Source organism: Vombatus ursinus, unplaced genomic scaffold, assembly GCF_900497805.2.
Source record: "Vombatus ursinus unplaced genomic scaffold, bare-nosed wombat genome assembly UNPS02014779.1, whole genome shotgun sequence".
NCBI classification, from domain to species: domain Eukaryota; kingdom Metazoa; phylum Chordata; class Mammalia; order Diprotodontia; family Vombatidae; genus Vombatus; species Vombatus ursinus.
Window position 1 is genome coordinate 59,696,058 of NW_020954557.1, and position 18,175 is coordinate 59,714,232.

Below are 18,175 nucleotides of genomic sequence, written 5' to 3' on the forward strand. Positions count from 1 at the left end.
ATGAATAATTATCCTCCTCTTCCTCCTTCCTATAAATGCCTGTCTGAACTAATGCACTCTCATTACAACCAGCGCCCAGCTCTTAATACACTATATAGGCTTGTATCAACAGGGAAGAGTTACGGATGGAAGTGAGAAGCAGCAGCAGTAGTCAAAAGGCTATGCTAACCTCTCTGCTAACTTGCCAGAAATTTAAAATGCTTCATCTCAACCCAGGAGACCAGAAATACTTCTGAACTCTTCTTTCTCTTTTTCACTTACCCCTGAAACCTTTTTATTCCAAGGAATAATGTAACATTCATCTTTAAATTTTCTGGTATTAGTAGAAGGATTTAAAATGAGACTATAAAGAATATGACAATTAAATAATCCCCACTTGTAAAAGGAGATCTGAAATGTCCTGAAAAGAACACCTGACTTGGAAGTCAGAAGGTTTAGATTCAAGACTTTACTCTACAACATACTAGGTAGAAAGAATAATTCCTATACCCCTTTCTGAGACCGCTAATCAGGAGGTCCACAATTGTAAGAAATGATGAAAGTTCAACTATTCAGAAACCACCACACCAGTTACCCATTCATTCAGCAAATATGTATTAAGCTCCTACTTACTTATGTAGTTCATTGGGCTAGGGGCCAGGAGAATCATTTGAGGAGAAAGGGATGTACAGAGCCAGAGAAAAAAAGACCAAGGGCAGAGAAACCCACTGGTTTTCAGATATCTGAAGGGCTGTCATGTGAAGATGACTCTTCTACTTCAACAAGCATTTATTAAGTCCCTGCTATGGGCCAGGCACTGTGCTAAGCCTAGAGATACAAGGCAGAGACAGTCCTTGCTCTCAAGGGGCTTATACACTAATGAGAAAAATGATTACAGTGTTGAGGAGGGAGGGAAGAACCAGGAGTAATGGGAATTTACACTATGAAAATATTCCAAAAGAGAAATGGGCTACAATAAATAGTTGCCGATTATACTTTCCTGAGTGATCTTTAGGGAAAGGCTAGATGACCACTGTTGGGGGAACCATGGGGATGATTTGTCTTCATAGGAGGGCTGAACTGAAGTCTCTTTGACAGTGAAATTCTGTGTTAAACCTCTCTCAGCCTCAATTTCTATAAAATAAAGATGATAATTCTCATATTCCCTACCTCACAGCATTACTATGAGGATCCTATTAGATAATATATGGAAAGTGATTTGCAAACCTTTAAGTGCTATATGTTAGATGTTATTTATTGTCAAGAATAACATAATCACGGGCCAATAAGCATTTATTCAACATTTCCTACATGCCAGGCACTGTGCTTAAGCTCTAGGAATACAAAGAAAAGGGAGAAAAAAAAAAACCCATAGTCTCTGTGCTTAACATGTTCACATCCTAATGCAGCAGACAACATATACATAACTAGATGTATTAAGATATATACATTGTAAAGGAGAAGAAATCTCAAAGGGAAGACTCTAGCCATTGAGGGGACCAGGCAAAACCTCCCCAAGAAGGTGGGGTTTAAGCTGACCCTTGAAAGAAGCCAGGAACTCAAGTCCACAAGCATTCATTAAACTCCTACTTTGTGTTAGGCACTCTGCTAGGTACAAAGGATAAAAGAGAAGAGGAAAGGGAAAAGGAGAGGGAGAGGGAGAGGGAGAGGGGAGGGGAGAAAAAGGAGGGGAGAAAAAGGAGGGGAAAAAAAGCAAAAACAGGCCCTGTTCTCAAGGATCTTACAGTCCAATGGGGAAAACTATGATGGTGTTGGTAATTGAGCAGACAGGAAAGAGTGTTGGTAGAGTCATCAGCATAAACAAGGACACCATCAGGTACAGATACTTGAGAAGAAAGGAATTTGCACTCTGAATACCTTTTATAGTCACTATTTTTAGAAACTGACTCACTCCTCTAGCCTCAAAGTAGCAAATGAGAAAACCTTCTCTCCGGCCCTATTTGATTCTCCAATCCAAAGGAACTCAGAGCCAGTCCAAATGCAGTATTACTCAAATGTTGTATTACTGGAGCCAGCAGCTTCTTGCTAGCTCAGCTTTTTAAGAGGCTTGCATAGTTGTTTAGAAAACTGTCTGAAGAGAAGTGAAAGATTACAGAGTCATAAATGCAGTGCTGGGGGCCTTAGAGATCACCTAGCCAAGGAGGTAACTTGGGGTCTGTGGATTTTCTTTGGGAGTCCATGAGCTTTGATGGGAAAAAAAATACTTCTTTATTTTCACTAACCTCTAACTGAAATTTAGTATTTCCTTCAATTGTGAAACATTCTGAGAAAGGGTCCATAGGCTTGCCAGACTGCCAAACAGGTCATGATACAAAAAAAATTAAGACACTCCTCCCTCAATCTAGCCCAATCCTTCTGTTTTACAGAGAAGGAAATGGAGGCCAGAGACATTAAGTTACATTAGGTCTCCTAAGTGTGTCCCATTCAACCAATGACATCATGCAGCCAGGTGAGCACTTTAAGGAAAATACAGCTGAACACTGTGTAAAGCTGGAACTGGGAGAGAGGGGATAGCATTTTGTTCCTCAAAGTCACTTACTCACTGGTCTGTCAGAAATTTAGACTCTTTAATTATTTAATATTAACTAGATCGCCACAGTATGCTAAACACTGTTCAAGGAAGGGGAAGATCACACAATACAGATAAAAGCTGTGGCTTCTGACTGTAATCAATCCATTGATAACTCTTCTAGGCAATGACCTTTTTTGCATCTTTTCGGCACTCAATGTTTCTCACAATATCTGGATGCAAGTCCCACCTTCCAGAAGGCTTAGGAAAGAGTTACACTGAGAGAAGAAAAGGGACTTCAGCAGATCCAAGCAAACTGAAACATCTGCTGAAACCCTAAGTAGTGAGTGGATGAACCCTACCATCAAAGGCAAATGCCAATAGTCTCCACTACAATTACTAGTTCCAGTTTCAAGAAAATTGGATGGTAATTATTTGAGTTTGTGGGTTTCCTGGACAATTAAATTCAGTCTCCTGTGACTCACTTAAGAATATTTCAAGACAAAAAAAATGGTCAAATATAATAGAATCCCATTATGCAAGATTCTGAAATATTGGGGGGGTGCCCTGGGGCCTCAGGATATCTATAATATATACAAGAGGCTGACACTTTGAAAATCAGTCAGTAAACATTTATTAGGCACCTACTACTTTGCTAAGTTCTGGGATATAAAAATGATATGATAAATAGATATATTAATCATATAATAACATGTGATGTAGATTTTTATATTAATCATATAATAACATGTGATGTAATAAAATCTACATAAAAATAAAAGGGGTGTATGTGTGTGTGTGTGTGTGTGTAATAATCTCATAGAACATTGCACATAACCAAATTCAAACACGGTTCTCCTGTTACACCAAATACTTTTAGAACAAAAGTCTTTATTAAATGAAAATCCTAACTTAAACCCTGTTATTCCTATTCAAGATGCTTTATAGTAAACTGAACCAATTTAGACACTGCTGTAATGTCCAAATAACTTTATTACTATAACAAGATTTAACCTGTAATATCATACTATAGCAACGATAGGTGGCTGTTCAGAAGGGGATGCCTAGTTGCTCTGTTTTTTTGGTACAGGGTGGGGGAGAGGAGAAGGGCTGGGGAGAGGAAGAAAAATGACAGCCTGGAATGGAGGATGAGGGGAGGGATTAGTATCAAGATCAGGAAGCACTCCTCAATACAAAATATCACACAGATTAGATAGTCACTTGGGTTAATCTCAAAATGCAAAGAATCCTGGGGGAGAGAGGTCCATTCATTAAACAATTAAGCATCTATTATGTCCAATGTATTGTGCCAGGCATTGGGAAAAACAGAATGATAAATAAAACATGGTATTTGCACTCAAGGAACTTGTGAATTAGTAGGGATGATAAAACATATAGATGAACATAAATTAGAATACAAAAATGTAAGAGAAGAGTAAGATTACTTGGGAAAGAAATAAACAACTCACATCCAGACAGTATCTTAATATTTACAAAGGGCTTTCATCACAGTGACACTGTACAAGTATTATTATCCCCATTTCATAGATGGGCAAACAAATTCAGAAAAGTGAAGTGACTTATTTGGGGAAATACAAATAGTAAATGTAAGAGCTGGAATTAGAACCCACGTCTCTCCTGACTCCTATCTTTCTCCTCCTTTCCAAAGGAAATGTATACCACGGTTTGAGGTAAAGGTATCAAAGGAGATTGGCATTTGAACTAGGTCTTTCAAAAGGTAGAAATGAAGAGGAGACATCTTAGGTATGAGGAACAGCACAGACAAAAACCGTATGTGAGTTAGCAAGTAACTGCAGTTGGGCCGGAGCAAAGAAAATGTGAAGTTACGACATAAGTCTGGGAAGGAAGGTAAATAGTAGCAAGAGTCCATGCCTTGGACACCAAGCTAAGGAGAATAGATTTTCTCTAATGGGAATGAGTGAGTGGGGCAGAAAAGTGATGTAAAAAGACCCATGCACTAGGGAACGTCACTTGGCAGCAGGTTTTAGAAAGGAATAAAACAGAAAGAAACCAGAGGTGGAAAGACCTGTTAGGAGACTATTGCCACAGTCCAGGCAAGAGGTAATGAGGGCTTGAATTAGGGCAATGGCCATGGGAATGGAAAGGAGGAAGTGAAGCTGAGAAATCCTGGAAAGATGTGCAAAAGGACATGGCAACTGATTGGAAATGGAAGAAAAAGAAGATGTACAATCTTTGGGAGAGCTTATTGGTTTTTTATCTTCACATCCCCAGGGCATGTGCTCCTTACTGAACTAAACTGCAAAATGACTTCCAAGTTTCTATCATGGGAGAGAAAGAACAGCTGCATTTGGGCCCCACAAGTCAGGAAGCAGAACTCATTTGAAGGCGGGAAATGATGACAGCTTTAGACATACTGAATCTGAAGTGCCTCTCTGTCAGTCAATCACACACTAGCCTTCGAACCAGGACCCAAGAGTTTGCTTTCCCACAAACACCCAACTAAGAACAAGGGCCATGGAAGGAAGAGAAGTTTGGACTGGGGGGGACGATGGAAAGTCTCTTCAGATAACAGGGCACTTCTTGGCAAGGTATGCCTGACTGGGCCACCAGTGTGGAGCTTTGGACAGAGTGGGTAGCAAGAGGGAACAAGGAGCCATCTTTGGATGGTGAGCAGAGAGATGGATACAAAAAGCAAGCAAGGAAGACACTAGAACCAGGGGTGGGGAACATGTGGCCTTCTAGGTCTTTGGGTACAGGCTTTTGACTGAGTCCAAGTTTTACAGAACAAATCCTTTTATTAAGGGGATTTGTTCTGTGAAGTTTGTTTCAGTCAAAAGGCCGCACATGAAGACCTAGAGGGCCCCATGTGGCCTTGAGGCCGCAGGTTCCCCACCCCTGAGTCAATCTTCACTCACTTGGTAGTTTTACCCATGGCTGTGGTATAGCTAGAGGAATCGTAAAATCATAGAGCCCAAAAAGGTAACGAGGATCAACTCTGTTGTTGCTGTTGTTCAGCTGTTTCAGTTGTGTCTGACTCTTTATGACCCCATTTGAGGTCTTCCTGGCAAAGATACTAGAGTGGTTTGCCATTTCCCTCTCCAGCTCATTTTTACAGATGAGGGAACTGAGGCAAACAGGGTTAAGGGCCTTGCCCAGGGTCACACATCTTATAAGTGTCTGAGGCTGGATTTGAACTCAAGAAGATGAGTCTTCCTGAGCCCAGGTCCAGCGCTCCATCCACTGTACCACCCAGCTGCCCTGAGGATCAACTAGTCCAACTCTATAACCTTTCCCTTTATTATTTTAAACAAATCAGGGAACAGAGGTCCAGAAAGGGTAGGAAATTTACAGTCACCTGTAAAAAGCAGCAATGCAACCTCAGGACTAAATTTTCCAACTCTCAGTCTACTGCCCTTTCCACTAAATCACTCCTCCTGAGGACCAGTTCCAACTTTGGGACACATGCCATTAAGTTGCTGATGTCATGTTATAGTCTATAACTAACTTACTCTCTCAATATGATACCCAGCAGGTCCCATGGCTCCTTATTACCCAACGTTTAGTTTACCATAGATACACAACATTGCATTATACTTCCAACCCATTAATAAACACAGAAAATTATAGTACTCGTTTCCCACTCTTCGCAACTCAAGATATGTTTTTAGTTTTTCAGTGATATAAACTAGGAAAAAATGAACAAATCCATTAGGCTAATTTGCCCCTGCTTAGTCCCTGGCTTAGTCTTCATGCCACAGGAGGTCTAACTCAAGAGCGAATGTGATGAGGCTAATGAACAAGCATAGCGAAAAACTGGGAAGCTAAGCTCTATAATCACAGCAGTGTACTAGAAAATCTTGGCTCACATGCATTGTCGATTCAGATGGCAGGGGACCGAGAGGAAAACACCAAGCAGAAAACAGCCCCCAAATAGGGCTTTTTTTTTCCCGTCTCAAAATTAATGTCCTAACAGATTTCCAGTTTTAAAAACAGCTTAAGTTGAACATAACTTTGCCTTCTGCTGGATTTAACAGAGAGATGAAATTCTACACTAACACAAACGAACCAGTCAATCAATAGAAACAGGTAAAAAGTGTCTGAAAACCAGAGTTAATGGGGAAAAAAATGAAAGCACCACGGAATAATCATGACTCAGTACTCATTATGCTCACCAGCATTTTTCCCTAGCACTACTAACTTGTGATAAGATGAGAATCTTTTCTGGAATACAGCCATTGTCTGCCCACTGGAAGTGAATTAAAGAAGGCATTTTGGAGATTCTTCCATTATGGCTATTTATCTGTTACTAGAGAGTTAGAACATACAACATACCACCACCACTTATAGACATACAGACACACACACCCCACCACTACCACCACCACCACCATGATGACACCAAATATTTACCACAGAACAAAGCTACCACTACGAAATATGGATCAATACTAAAGGTTTAGGGGCAGCTAGGTGGCGCAGTGAATAGAGCACTGGCCCTTAAGTCAGGAGGACCGGAGTTCAAATCCGACCTCAGACCAAACACTTGATACATACCAGCTGTGTGACCTTGGGCAAGTCACAACCCAGATTGCCTCACTAAAAAAAAAAAAATACTAAAGGTTTATTGTTGTTGTTTTTTATTTTTTATTATTGTTATCCCTGACCTATAATTTCTTTGGAGTAGAGAACTCCTAGTGAATAAACCCCTTCTACCAATGTGGCTTATCAGATGCTCTGTAACCTGCAGTTTTAAGACAGTTTCCTGGGATACTAACCGTTTAAGTGACTTGCCCAGGATCACACAGCCCCTATGTGTCAGAAGTGGGACTTGAACCCAGGCCCTCCTAACTCTACAATTGGTTCTCTCTTTCCTATGCCACCCCGCTCTGACCAATACCATTAAATCCTATGGTGAAGTATCACATTTCATAGTCGTTCAGGGGTTTTTTGGTACAAAAACTCCTTCTAGAATTCATGGGAAAGCTTACATGAAATGATACCTCATGAAGTAAGCAGAACCAGAAAAACAACATACACAAAGACTACTCCAGTGTAAACAGAAAGAACAAGAGAACAAAACTGAATGTGGTGTAATACGACGAACAAGTTTGGCAGCAGAAGGAATGAACTGATGAATCTCCCTCAAGACGTGAGGGGTGGGAGTGCTGCGCATGCTGTCAAGCAAAGTCAATGTTGGTTAGTTTTTCTGAACTTCAAAAAAAAAATATTTGTTACAAGGGAAGGAGGCTCTCTCAAGGTGGGATGTATCTGCAAATTAACATGGCATAAAAGGAAAAGGCATCAATAAAACTTAAAGAAAAATCTTCCACATTTACAGAGCGTCAACTACTTTGTAATCTATGGTCTTACAGTGTCCTGAGAAGTTAGTTAAGTGACTTGCTCATGGTCCCATAGCTGCTGTGTCAGAGACAAGACTTTAAACAAGTCTTCCTGACTCCAAACCCAGCATCTCATCTACTAAATCTCCCTTCGTCTTACAGCTATTTGAAGAAAAATATCAACTACAAAGAAAAAATAAAACTTAAGCAGATCCCTTTATTAACACACTACCTAAGAGCACAAAATGTAGAAATTCACCAGAATAAGCTATAAATAATGGCCAAGATGTAGTTTTCTTTTAGTGTAGTTCTCCAATACTAAAACATACAATCATATCTCTTTACTTCTTTCACCCTCTAGCTGGAGAACATTAATAGCTCACGACAATCTTTATTACTTACACTTCTACCTAATTCAAGCTACTATCCTCTTGTCAACACATCTGTTTAAAGAAAGGTCTAAGTTATATGTTTCAGTTACAAAGTTTTTCATTTCTAATGAGTTGAGTTTTCAATTTTGATGTTGACTGAAGTTGCATTACCTAGAAATCTAAGCTCATCCATGAAATGTGCTCTGATTATGAAGAGACAACGTGAAGATTTCATTTAGGCCCTGCCTCTCTCACTTGTCAGCTGTGTGGCCTTAGATAAAGCATGTCCCCCGTCTAGGCCTCTGTTACCTCACATAGAAAACTAGAAGGTTAGACTGGATAATCAAAAAACCCCTTTGAGTTTATACCATCTATGACAGTGTGACTCTCTTTGGCTGAAAACAACAGATTTAACACAACTGTTAATAACACTTAATTTCCTTTCATGAGGTTACCTAAACCAAAGGATGGTAAAAACTCAAGAAAATGGTTTCATTTATTATCAATTATGGGCTCATCAATCTAGAGCTGGAAGGAACCTCAAGGGTCCCTTATTTTACAGGTGAAGAAACAGAGGCCCAGAGAAGTTAATGGATTTGCCCAGGGTTACAAAGTGGGATTTGAACTTGTGTCCTCTATTACTCTTTCCGCTATACACAACGACACCACACGTGCTCACAGTCTCAGACTATACTTACTGTCCATCATGTTTAGATTGAAAGTACAAAATGTTGATTTAAGAAGGAAACATTCTTGGCTCATAATCTCTTAAAACCACTGAATGCAAAATCTGGAAGGCGATCCTAGCAAACATCTAATCCAACTCCCTCACTGATAGCTGACCATTTCATCACAAAGGTGAAACAACTTTCTAAAGGTCATACAGGTCAAAAGCTGCAGAACTGAATTCAGAACCCCGGCTCACTGACTGTGGCTCTCCTTAAGACATGACATCCTTCTTCAACAACGAACAAAACAAAAACACAAAACCTTCAAAGTCAAGGGTATTCATGACCCTTCACCTCCTCTCACAAAAAACAAAAACACTCTCATTTTGGAGACAAGACCTTACCTGCAACTGAGTTAGGCCGTGGCATGATTAGGGAGCTGGAGTTCTGTGTGTATGGAACAGGACCATCTCCAACAGATCCTTCTGCTTTGGGCAGACTCTCTGTTGATTCGGTTGTCTCCTCTTCTGCCACCGGGGAACAATTATCTGCCCTCCGATCATGAAGAATTCCTTGCTGGACTCCAATTCTTAAGCTTCCATCTTTACTCCATTCCAAACTGGAGCCACTCCGGTCATCATTCTCGGATGAACTTGTAATTGTGGCTGAACAAGACAGACCAAAATACTTAGAAGGAGGCCTAACATACTTGTGGCTATTTTGAGATTTAAACATACGATGAACTTTTCACTATCAACAGAAAGCTTTCCGGTGCAAACAGATTTTATCAAAGTAGATTTCACACAATATGTTTTGTTAAATTAGAAGGATGCTACTTATCAGGGGAAAATAAAGTAATAAATCACTCCATGGGGAAGAAAGAAGTCAGATAAGAAGATAACAGAAAAAAAGCTGTCTGAAAGCATCTGAGAGATACTGGTAGATCTACATAATTTGGATATGATAATGTATCCACTTCTTTATAACAAGGCATAAACTGTTCTCAAAGGAATATATCTCATAAAATTCCTCTGAACCAGGAGATTTTCTATTCAAACTAATTTTTGTTATGGTGGTGGTGGTTGGTTTATCTGTTGGGTTTGGGGTTTTTTTTTTTTGGGAGGGGGCAGGGAGAGAAGGATGAATAAGATAAAATGAACCACCAACATGCAAAAACAATTAATAAAAGCAAAGTCTCAAGTAGGGAATTTCATTGCTCAAATAAACTTTACAAGATCTTTTAGGAAGGACTGTCTACAGCAGGCTGATATTTTTCAGGGATTAGGAATGGAAAATATTCACATAATGAGTAGATAAGGTTGACTAGGTGAAATATAAAGTATTCTATGAATTTAGAACTTCAGAAAGCTCTACACTTTTTCTCTTAGAGCTTGAATTTTAAAAGTTGTTTTTGTTTTGTTTTGTTTTTTTACTATCATGACAGTAGAATAAGGATACAATAAGGAAGTGGTTAAAGGACAGGAGAAATATACATTTGCAAAGCTTCTAACATGACACCACTGGTTCGAAACCTTTTGGACCAATGCTCCTTTGTACACTGAAAGTCAACATAAAGGCACCAGACCATGCACTGCAGCACAATGGCATAAGTTCTGCCTTTCAATTATTCTCCAGCAATTTCTAGCATTCTAAAAGTTTCTGCCATGTTTTACATTTCAGGTTTCTGGAAAGCAAGAATTATACCCATTGCTTTTCTTTTATCTCAAATACTACCTAGGGAAGTCCTTAGCACGAAGATGTGGTTAAACGTGAACCCAATACATCAGGACAAGATTATTTTATATACTATATTTTTTAAAGTGTTAAAACTAATGCAAATAAAGAAGATGAAGTACAACCTGTCATTTGATACCTAAAAACAGGGAGAGATTTTAAACTTTATTTACTTTAGGCAGCCGGGTTGCATAGTGGATAGAGTGCCAGGTCTGCAGTCAGAAAGACTTGAGTTCAAATCTAGCCTCAGACGCTTACTAGCTAAGTGACCCTGGGCAAGTCATTTAACCCTGTTTGCTTCAGTTTCCTTACCTATAAAATGAGCTGGAGAAGGAAACGGCAAACCACCCTAGTATCTTTGCCAAGAAAACCCCAAAAGGAATCACAAAGAGTCGGACACAACTGAAAAATGACTAAGCACAAACACATTTCAGAGTTTTAAATGAACCAGGACAACCAAAAATAAATCTCAGGTCTCCAATACATGGCTATGGTAACTCCTGGCTGCTCATTCCAAGATCTTTCTTGCTCATACATTCATTTGAATGCCCTATTCCACAAAATGTTCTAAATGCTTCCACAAGCTTTGATTTTGACCATTATAGCCCATACTTCTCCCTCTACCATGCTTCACACTGTAATTACAAAGCTCACCAGCACTTGTTTTCTCATTATTTCCCATTTGCTAGTATTGTCTTCCTGATTAAACTATGATAATATTAATAATGACAGTGATGATAAAGATGATGATGGGAATAATAATTGTTGTTCAGTCATATCTGACTCTTCATGACCCCATTTGGGGTTTTCTTGGCAAAGATATTAGAGTGGTTTGCCATTTCCTTCTCCAGCTTATTTTAAAGAAAAGGAAACTGAGGCAAGATTTGAACTCATGTCTTCCTGACTTCAGGCCTAGGCCTCTATCCATTCTATCTAGCTGCCCAGCCATATTAACGGCTGGCATTTACATAGTGCATTAAGGTTTACAAAAGACTTTTCATAGATGTACTATCTGTTCGATCCTCACAACAACCTTTTAAGGTAAATGCTGTTACACATAAGGAGACAGAGAGAGAAAGTGACTTTACCAGGATTACACACCTAGTAATTGTCTGAAAGAGAATTCAAACTGAAGTCTTCCTAATTACAAGTCCACACTATCTCCTCTGTCATACTGCCTCCTCTGTGAGAGAACAGAAAATAGAGACCACATCTTGTGTCCCCAAAGCGGCTGAGAGTATATTTAATAAATACATGCTGGCTGACAACCAGCTTAGGAAAACCAAACTGCTACTGTCGCCTCTTCAGTTCTTCTTCAATTATGACTTCAAATATGGTGCTGCCAAAACGAAGCCTCAGTATCTCCATGAAGCCAATTAACTAAGAAAAGGAAGGAACTCAGAGGTCATCTAGTCCAATCACCTCATTATATATCAAGAAACTGAGGCATAGAAAGGCTTAGGTATTTGTACAAGGTCAACTGGTTTTGGGTTATGGAAAATCCATCCAATGTAATACAACTAATTCTTACCCAACTGGTCAATCATTATTTCTTCAAGTCTTAACTTCATTGCACATCTAAATTTATGCAGGGGTTGCCAAAGGCTGAGCTTTTGATGATGACATTATTGCAAGAAAGTCGCCTGACCTTCATTGTATTAGTCAGAATTTTTTAATGACCCCTTGACCTATGTAACTCACAGGGTTGGAAGGAAAACACTTTATAAACTATAAAGCATGTTACTAATGAGCTTTTATTATTACTCACCTTGTCAGGTGATAAATGTAACACATATGACAATTTTGGCATTTTAAACCACCTATTGGTATTTCTTATTTTGACAAGTTTTTAATTTTTCCCCAATAACATGTAAAAACAATTTTTAACATTCTTTTAAAATTTTTTTCAAAAAAATAAAAAAAAATTTTTTTGGAGTTCCAGATTCTCTCCCTCCCTCCCCTCTCCCCATCAGTAATTTTTTTTAGTATTATAGACTTAGGAATTCCTATGTTATCTCAAATGAGATCATGTATATAAAATGTTTTGTAAACCTTAAAGTGCTATGTAAATGCTTATTATTGTTATGTTAATGTTGAGATTTTAAAATTTGTAAGTTAGGTATTTGGAGCTAGGGGGATATTTTTCCCAATGAAATTAGTCATACAGGATGCTGAGGTACCCAAGGTCAGCACAAAGAAGCATATTTAACCAATACAAAGCTTAAAATAGTACCACACTAAAGTACTATAGAACATACCACTATTCACAACAATGTTTTTTCTGAGAAAACCTATCCTTATTTCTACCTTGGGACTCTAAATAAGGAACAAGGACCCCATCAATTCCTTCCCCTTTCTGTACTACATACAGCAGTAGAAGTTCCCCGAAATCAGAGAGGGAAAACTGGACTGGCAGTCAGATTGTAAGAAGAGTTCCTAGGAAAGGTCAGGGATATGGAAAAGGGAATGTCAGGTGATGGTTAGAAGAAGAAGCAATAGCAGCCTGCATCTTCTCCATGCGAAAGAACCCAGGAAAATGAGGGAAACAGAAATAGGAAAAATAGAAGAGGATACTCACCTTGATTCTGCAGTTGCCAAGAAGGGAGTGGTCCCAGGAGTTGTGATGGGAAGGTTATGTGTGGTGGTTGTAATAATGAGATGAGTCTTTAGAGGGGACAGCCATTTATGAGGTTGAATATTTCTAAGTCAGATGTTGGTAAATTTATGATTCCCAGAGGTGGCTAAGAATACAACAGCTTCATCACCCCTTCACCCCAGTACTAAGATAGGTCCAAATGAAACATATACCTAACTCTATAATGTTCAGTATTAACCAGGACCTGAGACAGAATGAAGAGAGATGAGCAGGGCAGACAATAAGTTTCATAGGCATGTGCCCTGCCCAGAGAAGATGATCCACTAAGATTACCCCCACCTCACAAATATTGCTCCCTTACCAACCAACACCACATCCAACTCGTCTGGCTTGAAGACTGGCCAACACACTCTCAAATCAAATCATGCAATGAATAAGCAGAAATACACATAACTACTTGGACCTGATAAAATTCAAATGTCTGAAGTTTCCCTATGAAGCATAAAAAAACACATCTAAGTCTGTGGCAATCTAAAAAGATGGTGTGTGCTTAGGTTGGCAGTGGCAAAGAGCTGCTCCAAAAGAGTTGTGGGTTTATTTCAGACAAAGAGAGACTCAAATACCACATTAAGCAATACTCAGGGAAAAAAATTAAATAGAATATGATGTTACCATGATCCCAGACAAATAAAGCTTTTGTGATTATAAGAGAACTTAAATCTTAAGTCATTGGCTGCTCTCTGAAGACTGGATGTCATTTCAGTGGAATGTAAGCTGCTTGAGGGCAAATTGCTTTGTTTTTGTATCAGACCAGTACTTAACATACTGCCTTACACATTGAGTTCTAAAAACCTATGGTTCTATGCTGTATCCCTAAAACCAGTACAAATTTCAGTCTAAATCAATAGAAGTAGCTAGAATGTAACAAACAAATAGAATGTAACATATATGTGTGTGTAGATATAGATATAGATATGTCATTATCATCCAGACTTGGTTCCCAATTACATTGTTTTAGAAAGGATTAGCTTTAGAAGATATATATAGGTAGCTTTCAGAGAAAGAAAATATCCATATGAAGAAATGTTCTAAATCATTAAAAATTAAAGAAATACAAATTTAAACAACTCTGAGGTACCACCTTATATCCATCAGATTGACAAAGATGTCAAAAAAAGAAAATTATAAATGCTGGAGGGGCTGTGGAAAAACAGTCACATTAATGCACTGTTCACAAAATTGTGAGCTGGTTCAGTCATTCTGGAAAGAAATTTAGAACCATGCCTTAAAATACTCTTTGACCGAGAAATACTCCAAAGGTCTATAGGTCTAAACCTCAAAGAGATAGAAGAAAGAGAAAAAGGACCCAAGTGTAGCAGCTCTTTCTGTGCTGGCAAAGAATTGGAAATTGAGGGGATGCCCATGCCCACCAAATGAGAATGGTTGAACAAATTACAGCATATGAAAGTGATGGAATATAAGGCTATAGGAAATGAAGGTGATAGGTTTCAGAGAAATCTGAAAAGACTTATATGAAGTAACACAAAGTGAAGTGAGAACCATTTATATAACAATAATACTGTAAAGACAAACAATTTTTAAAGAATGATGAAAGAAACCCTGATCCACATAGTAACAACCACAATTCCAGAGGACTCAATATGAAATGTGTGGCCTACCTCCAGATAGAAAAATAATGGACTCAACACAAGATTGAGACACTAGGGGGGGCAGCAGCATCCGGGGGGGGGGGGGGGGCCTTGGTTGATACAATAATTTGTTTTGCTTGACTATACATGTTTGTAACATTTTTTTTCTTGCTTCTTCATCTGATGTAGAAGGAAATAATGATCTGAAAATGTTCATAACCTCACTTTACCTCAGTAAACCTCCTTGCCAGTCCACTACATTTAAAAATCTAATCTCTATACATACCATAACAACAATGAATTTTAGTCTGTTTAGTGTTATTCACAAGTTACATTTATTAGTTTTGACTCCCCTTGAAGGTTAGCTATGCCTTACATTTCCTCTTTGTCCAGCATGGTTTAGTTAAGCACACAGCAAGAATGCCATAAATGTTTTTAATGAACTAGAAGGGTCTTTAAACGTCTTCTAACCTAACCCTCTCCTTTTACAAATGGCTATAATTGGGGCTCAGAGTTTAAAATCATTTGCTCAAAGTCACATAGGCAATAAGTAAATAAAGAGGGCACTTTTAGCTCGGCAGATAATGTCTAAACAAGATTATAAAAGATTCAAGAGGAAAGACACAAAAGTCTGAGTGATGGTATGTAACCCTAATATCCTCCTAAATATAGCAGAAGGTATCCCTGCCTGATTTTCACTCTTTACATGAAGAACAGTTTACACTGACACACTATACTTTGGATTCCCATAAGAGTGATGGGAGGAAAAAACTCCACATGTGGAACTGCCATGTGCTCAATCAGATCAGCCAAAAACACCCTGCTGTTCCCCTCCCCCTCAAAAAAGAACTAAACCATTATTTCACCTGAAATTCCAGCTTTTAATTCTGCCTCTCCTCCTAACCCTGTAAAATGAATGCTCCACACAGACACTCTCACTATCTCAAACACTTACCACCTACACTCCTCTCTCTGTCTCTGTCTCTGTCTCTCTCTCTCACACACACACACACACACACACAATTATTTCACTTACTCATCTCCACCTACGGGACACAAAAAAGCAGCAGTGATCCAAAGTTACCCCTGATTGCAGATGATTTAGATTTTTTAAAGAAAATTTCTCCCTTTTTAATTGCTCATGGAAACAGCAAGGCACCTTTGACTAGCTAGTCCTGTTGAACATTTGGCCATTTCCCATGTACTGTTCTAACCCTCTACCTTCCCCTCCACTTCCTTCCCCTCCCCTGCAGGCAGTTTCGAAGGGAAGCCTGTATGTACTTCCAATTGTGATAGGTTGTGGCACCAGATCTCCCACTAGACACAAGCATATTGCACAACTTGTACCTTGCTACAACTTGCAGCAAGCCAAGGAATGGGCATGATGAATCAATACAGCATTCATAAAGTTAGTTTTGTTTTGGAAACAATTTAAAGAAATAGTTGAGGAGAGGGGAGGGGCCTATCATACAGGATGGTAGAGGGAAGGATTCTTTCTTACACATTACCCCACTTCAAAATCTGCTCTACATTTCCACACCCTCCAACTCACCTCCAATGTTTGAGGTTACCCACAAATTCTATGGATTTTTTAAAAGTTGTTTAAAAAGTAGCAATTCAGCAGTGATTGAGGTACCCAAATAAAACGCTTGACAACATAGTTTCTGACCTACTCAAAAGATTCATGACTCACTGCAGAAAAGCACTGGGGAGAAAACAGGAGGTATAAATATTAATTGGTATTATTATGAATTATTGTCATTACCATTATTATCAACCTGCAATGTACATGTTCCTTCACAGACTACGATCATGACTGAATGTAAAACAAGTCTCACAACTGCCACAGAACAAAACACACCTTCTGATCCCTTCACAAGCCAGTGCTCTCTGTAAGGACAGCACCCACATAACTGACTATACAGGTCATCAAATGCAGCTGCTGCTCTCTGTGGTTCAAAAGTAATACACAAAATTACCTACATAATTGGTTAAAATTCTTAAAGAAAATCTCCTTCCCTAACAAGTGAGGAGAACAATCCTCTTGTAATTAAACAATTAATTAAAATTAATTAAATGTAAATAAATGTAACTAAATTTAAATGAAATGTAATGTTAAATTATTACAAAACTATGGTAGAGTGAAAACAAAATTGATTCGGTATATTGCAAAGCATCATTATGATCTCAATTTTAAAAGCCTATGAATTTGGTAGAAGGCATGGCACTGCACACATCACCATCCATCCATCTATTTACCTGTCTATCTATCTTCACTACTTTGACGTGCAAAATGAGTATACAAAAAAATAAACAGAATAAAACTCACGTAATCTGTGTTTGTACCTCCACGCCCGTATTTTATACCTCTCAAAAAGCAAAAGCTTGAAACCCAGCAGAGAAGAGGGCCAAAGCTACTTACAAAATCTCTTTCACATGACAATCACAAAATAAAGTCTACTGAGGAATCAAGAGAAAACCACACTTTAAATTACCACTCTTAATGCCCAAAGCAATTGAGAAGGAAAAAAGAAAGTATCCAATTCTGGCCAGACCCAGCAGGACACCAGACAAGAACCTCAATATCATCATCTAAGACATTGGCCACTTTTGTAGAAAACATCAAGAGGCATGCCACCATCAAAAATTACACCTCCCTTCCAACTTCAAACTAAGGAAAGAAAGCAGGTAGATGGAGGCACCCACAGCAAAATAAAAAGGAAAGTCAGTCAAGACCTTTACCCTTTCCAGGCTCTCAGCACCTTCAGGCTGATGGAGACATGGTCTTCTCTAAAGCTGGCGCTTAGAATCCCAGCTCGGTTGCACAAAACACCCAACTCATGCAGGCAGACACACCTGCCCTGTGTTGACACTGACTGCCCCAAGCTGGAAAAAGTCAGTCACCTCCCACTGAGATGCACCTGACTCTTTTCTCCTCCTCCTTTCACTGAAGCTTTCACAACTCCACTAAGCTATTTCATAGAAGGGATTCTCAGGAAAAGACAAACTATGAAAAGTCTCCTTCCCTGACTGTAACCCTGTTCATCTCTAGACCCTTACTCATTTCCCCTTCCCAATGAAATAGTTTTTATTCAATAGGAATCTTTATTTTATCTAGCTAGGAAAGTTTACTAGGATTTGTCTGCTCCTATGCCCTTAACTACCCTGATCTTTTTTCTGCCTTGGGGTGGGAAACAACCTTCTTTAATTGGTAAGTTTTTGGATTTTTTTTTCTAATTCTCTATGTGGAATTCTAGAGACTATAAAAATAAATATTTTCAACATTACTCTTTTAAAAGCAAAATTCCTTTTTCTTACACAGGTTCA

General features: G+C 38.8%; 1 protein-coding gene across 2 annotated transcripts in view; it reads right to left on the reverse strand.

Moving 5' to 3' along the window:
• The window catches only part of TANC1 (tetratricopeptide repeat, ankyrin repeat and coiled-coil containing 1), a 265,490-nt gene that overhangs the window by 73,413 nt on the left and 173,902 nt on the right, over positions 1–18,175 (reverse strand). For both annotated transcript variants that reach the window (XM_027866155.1, XM_027866156.1), the window contains one exon: positions 9,274–9,534. In XM_027866155.1, coding sequence (XP_027721956.1) covers positions 9,274–9,534 — 261 coding nt within the window. The remainder of the gene's footprint in view (positions 1–9,273; positions 9,535–18,175) is intronic.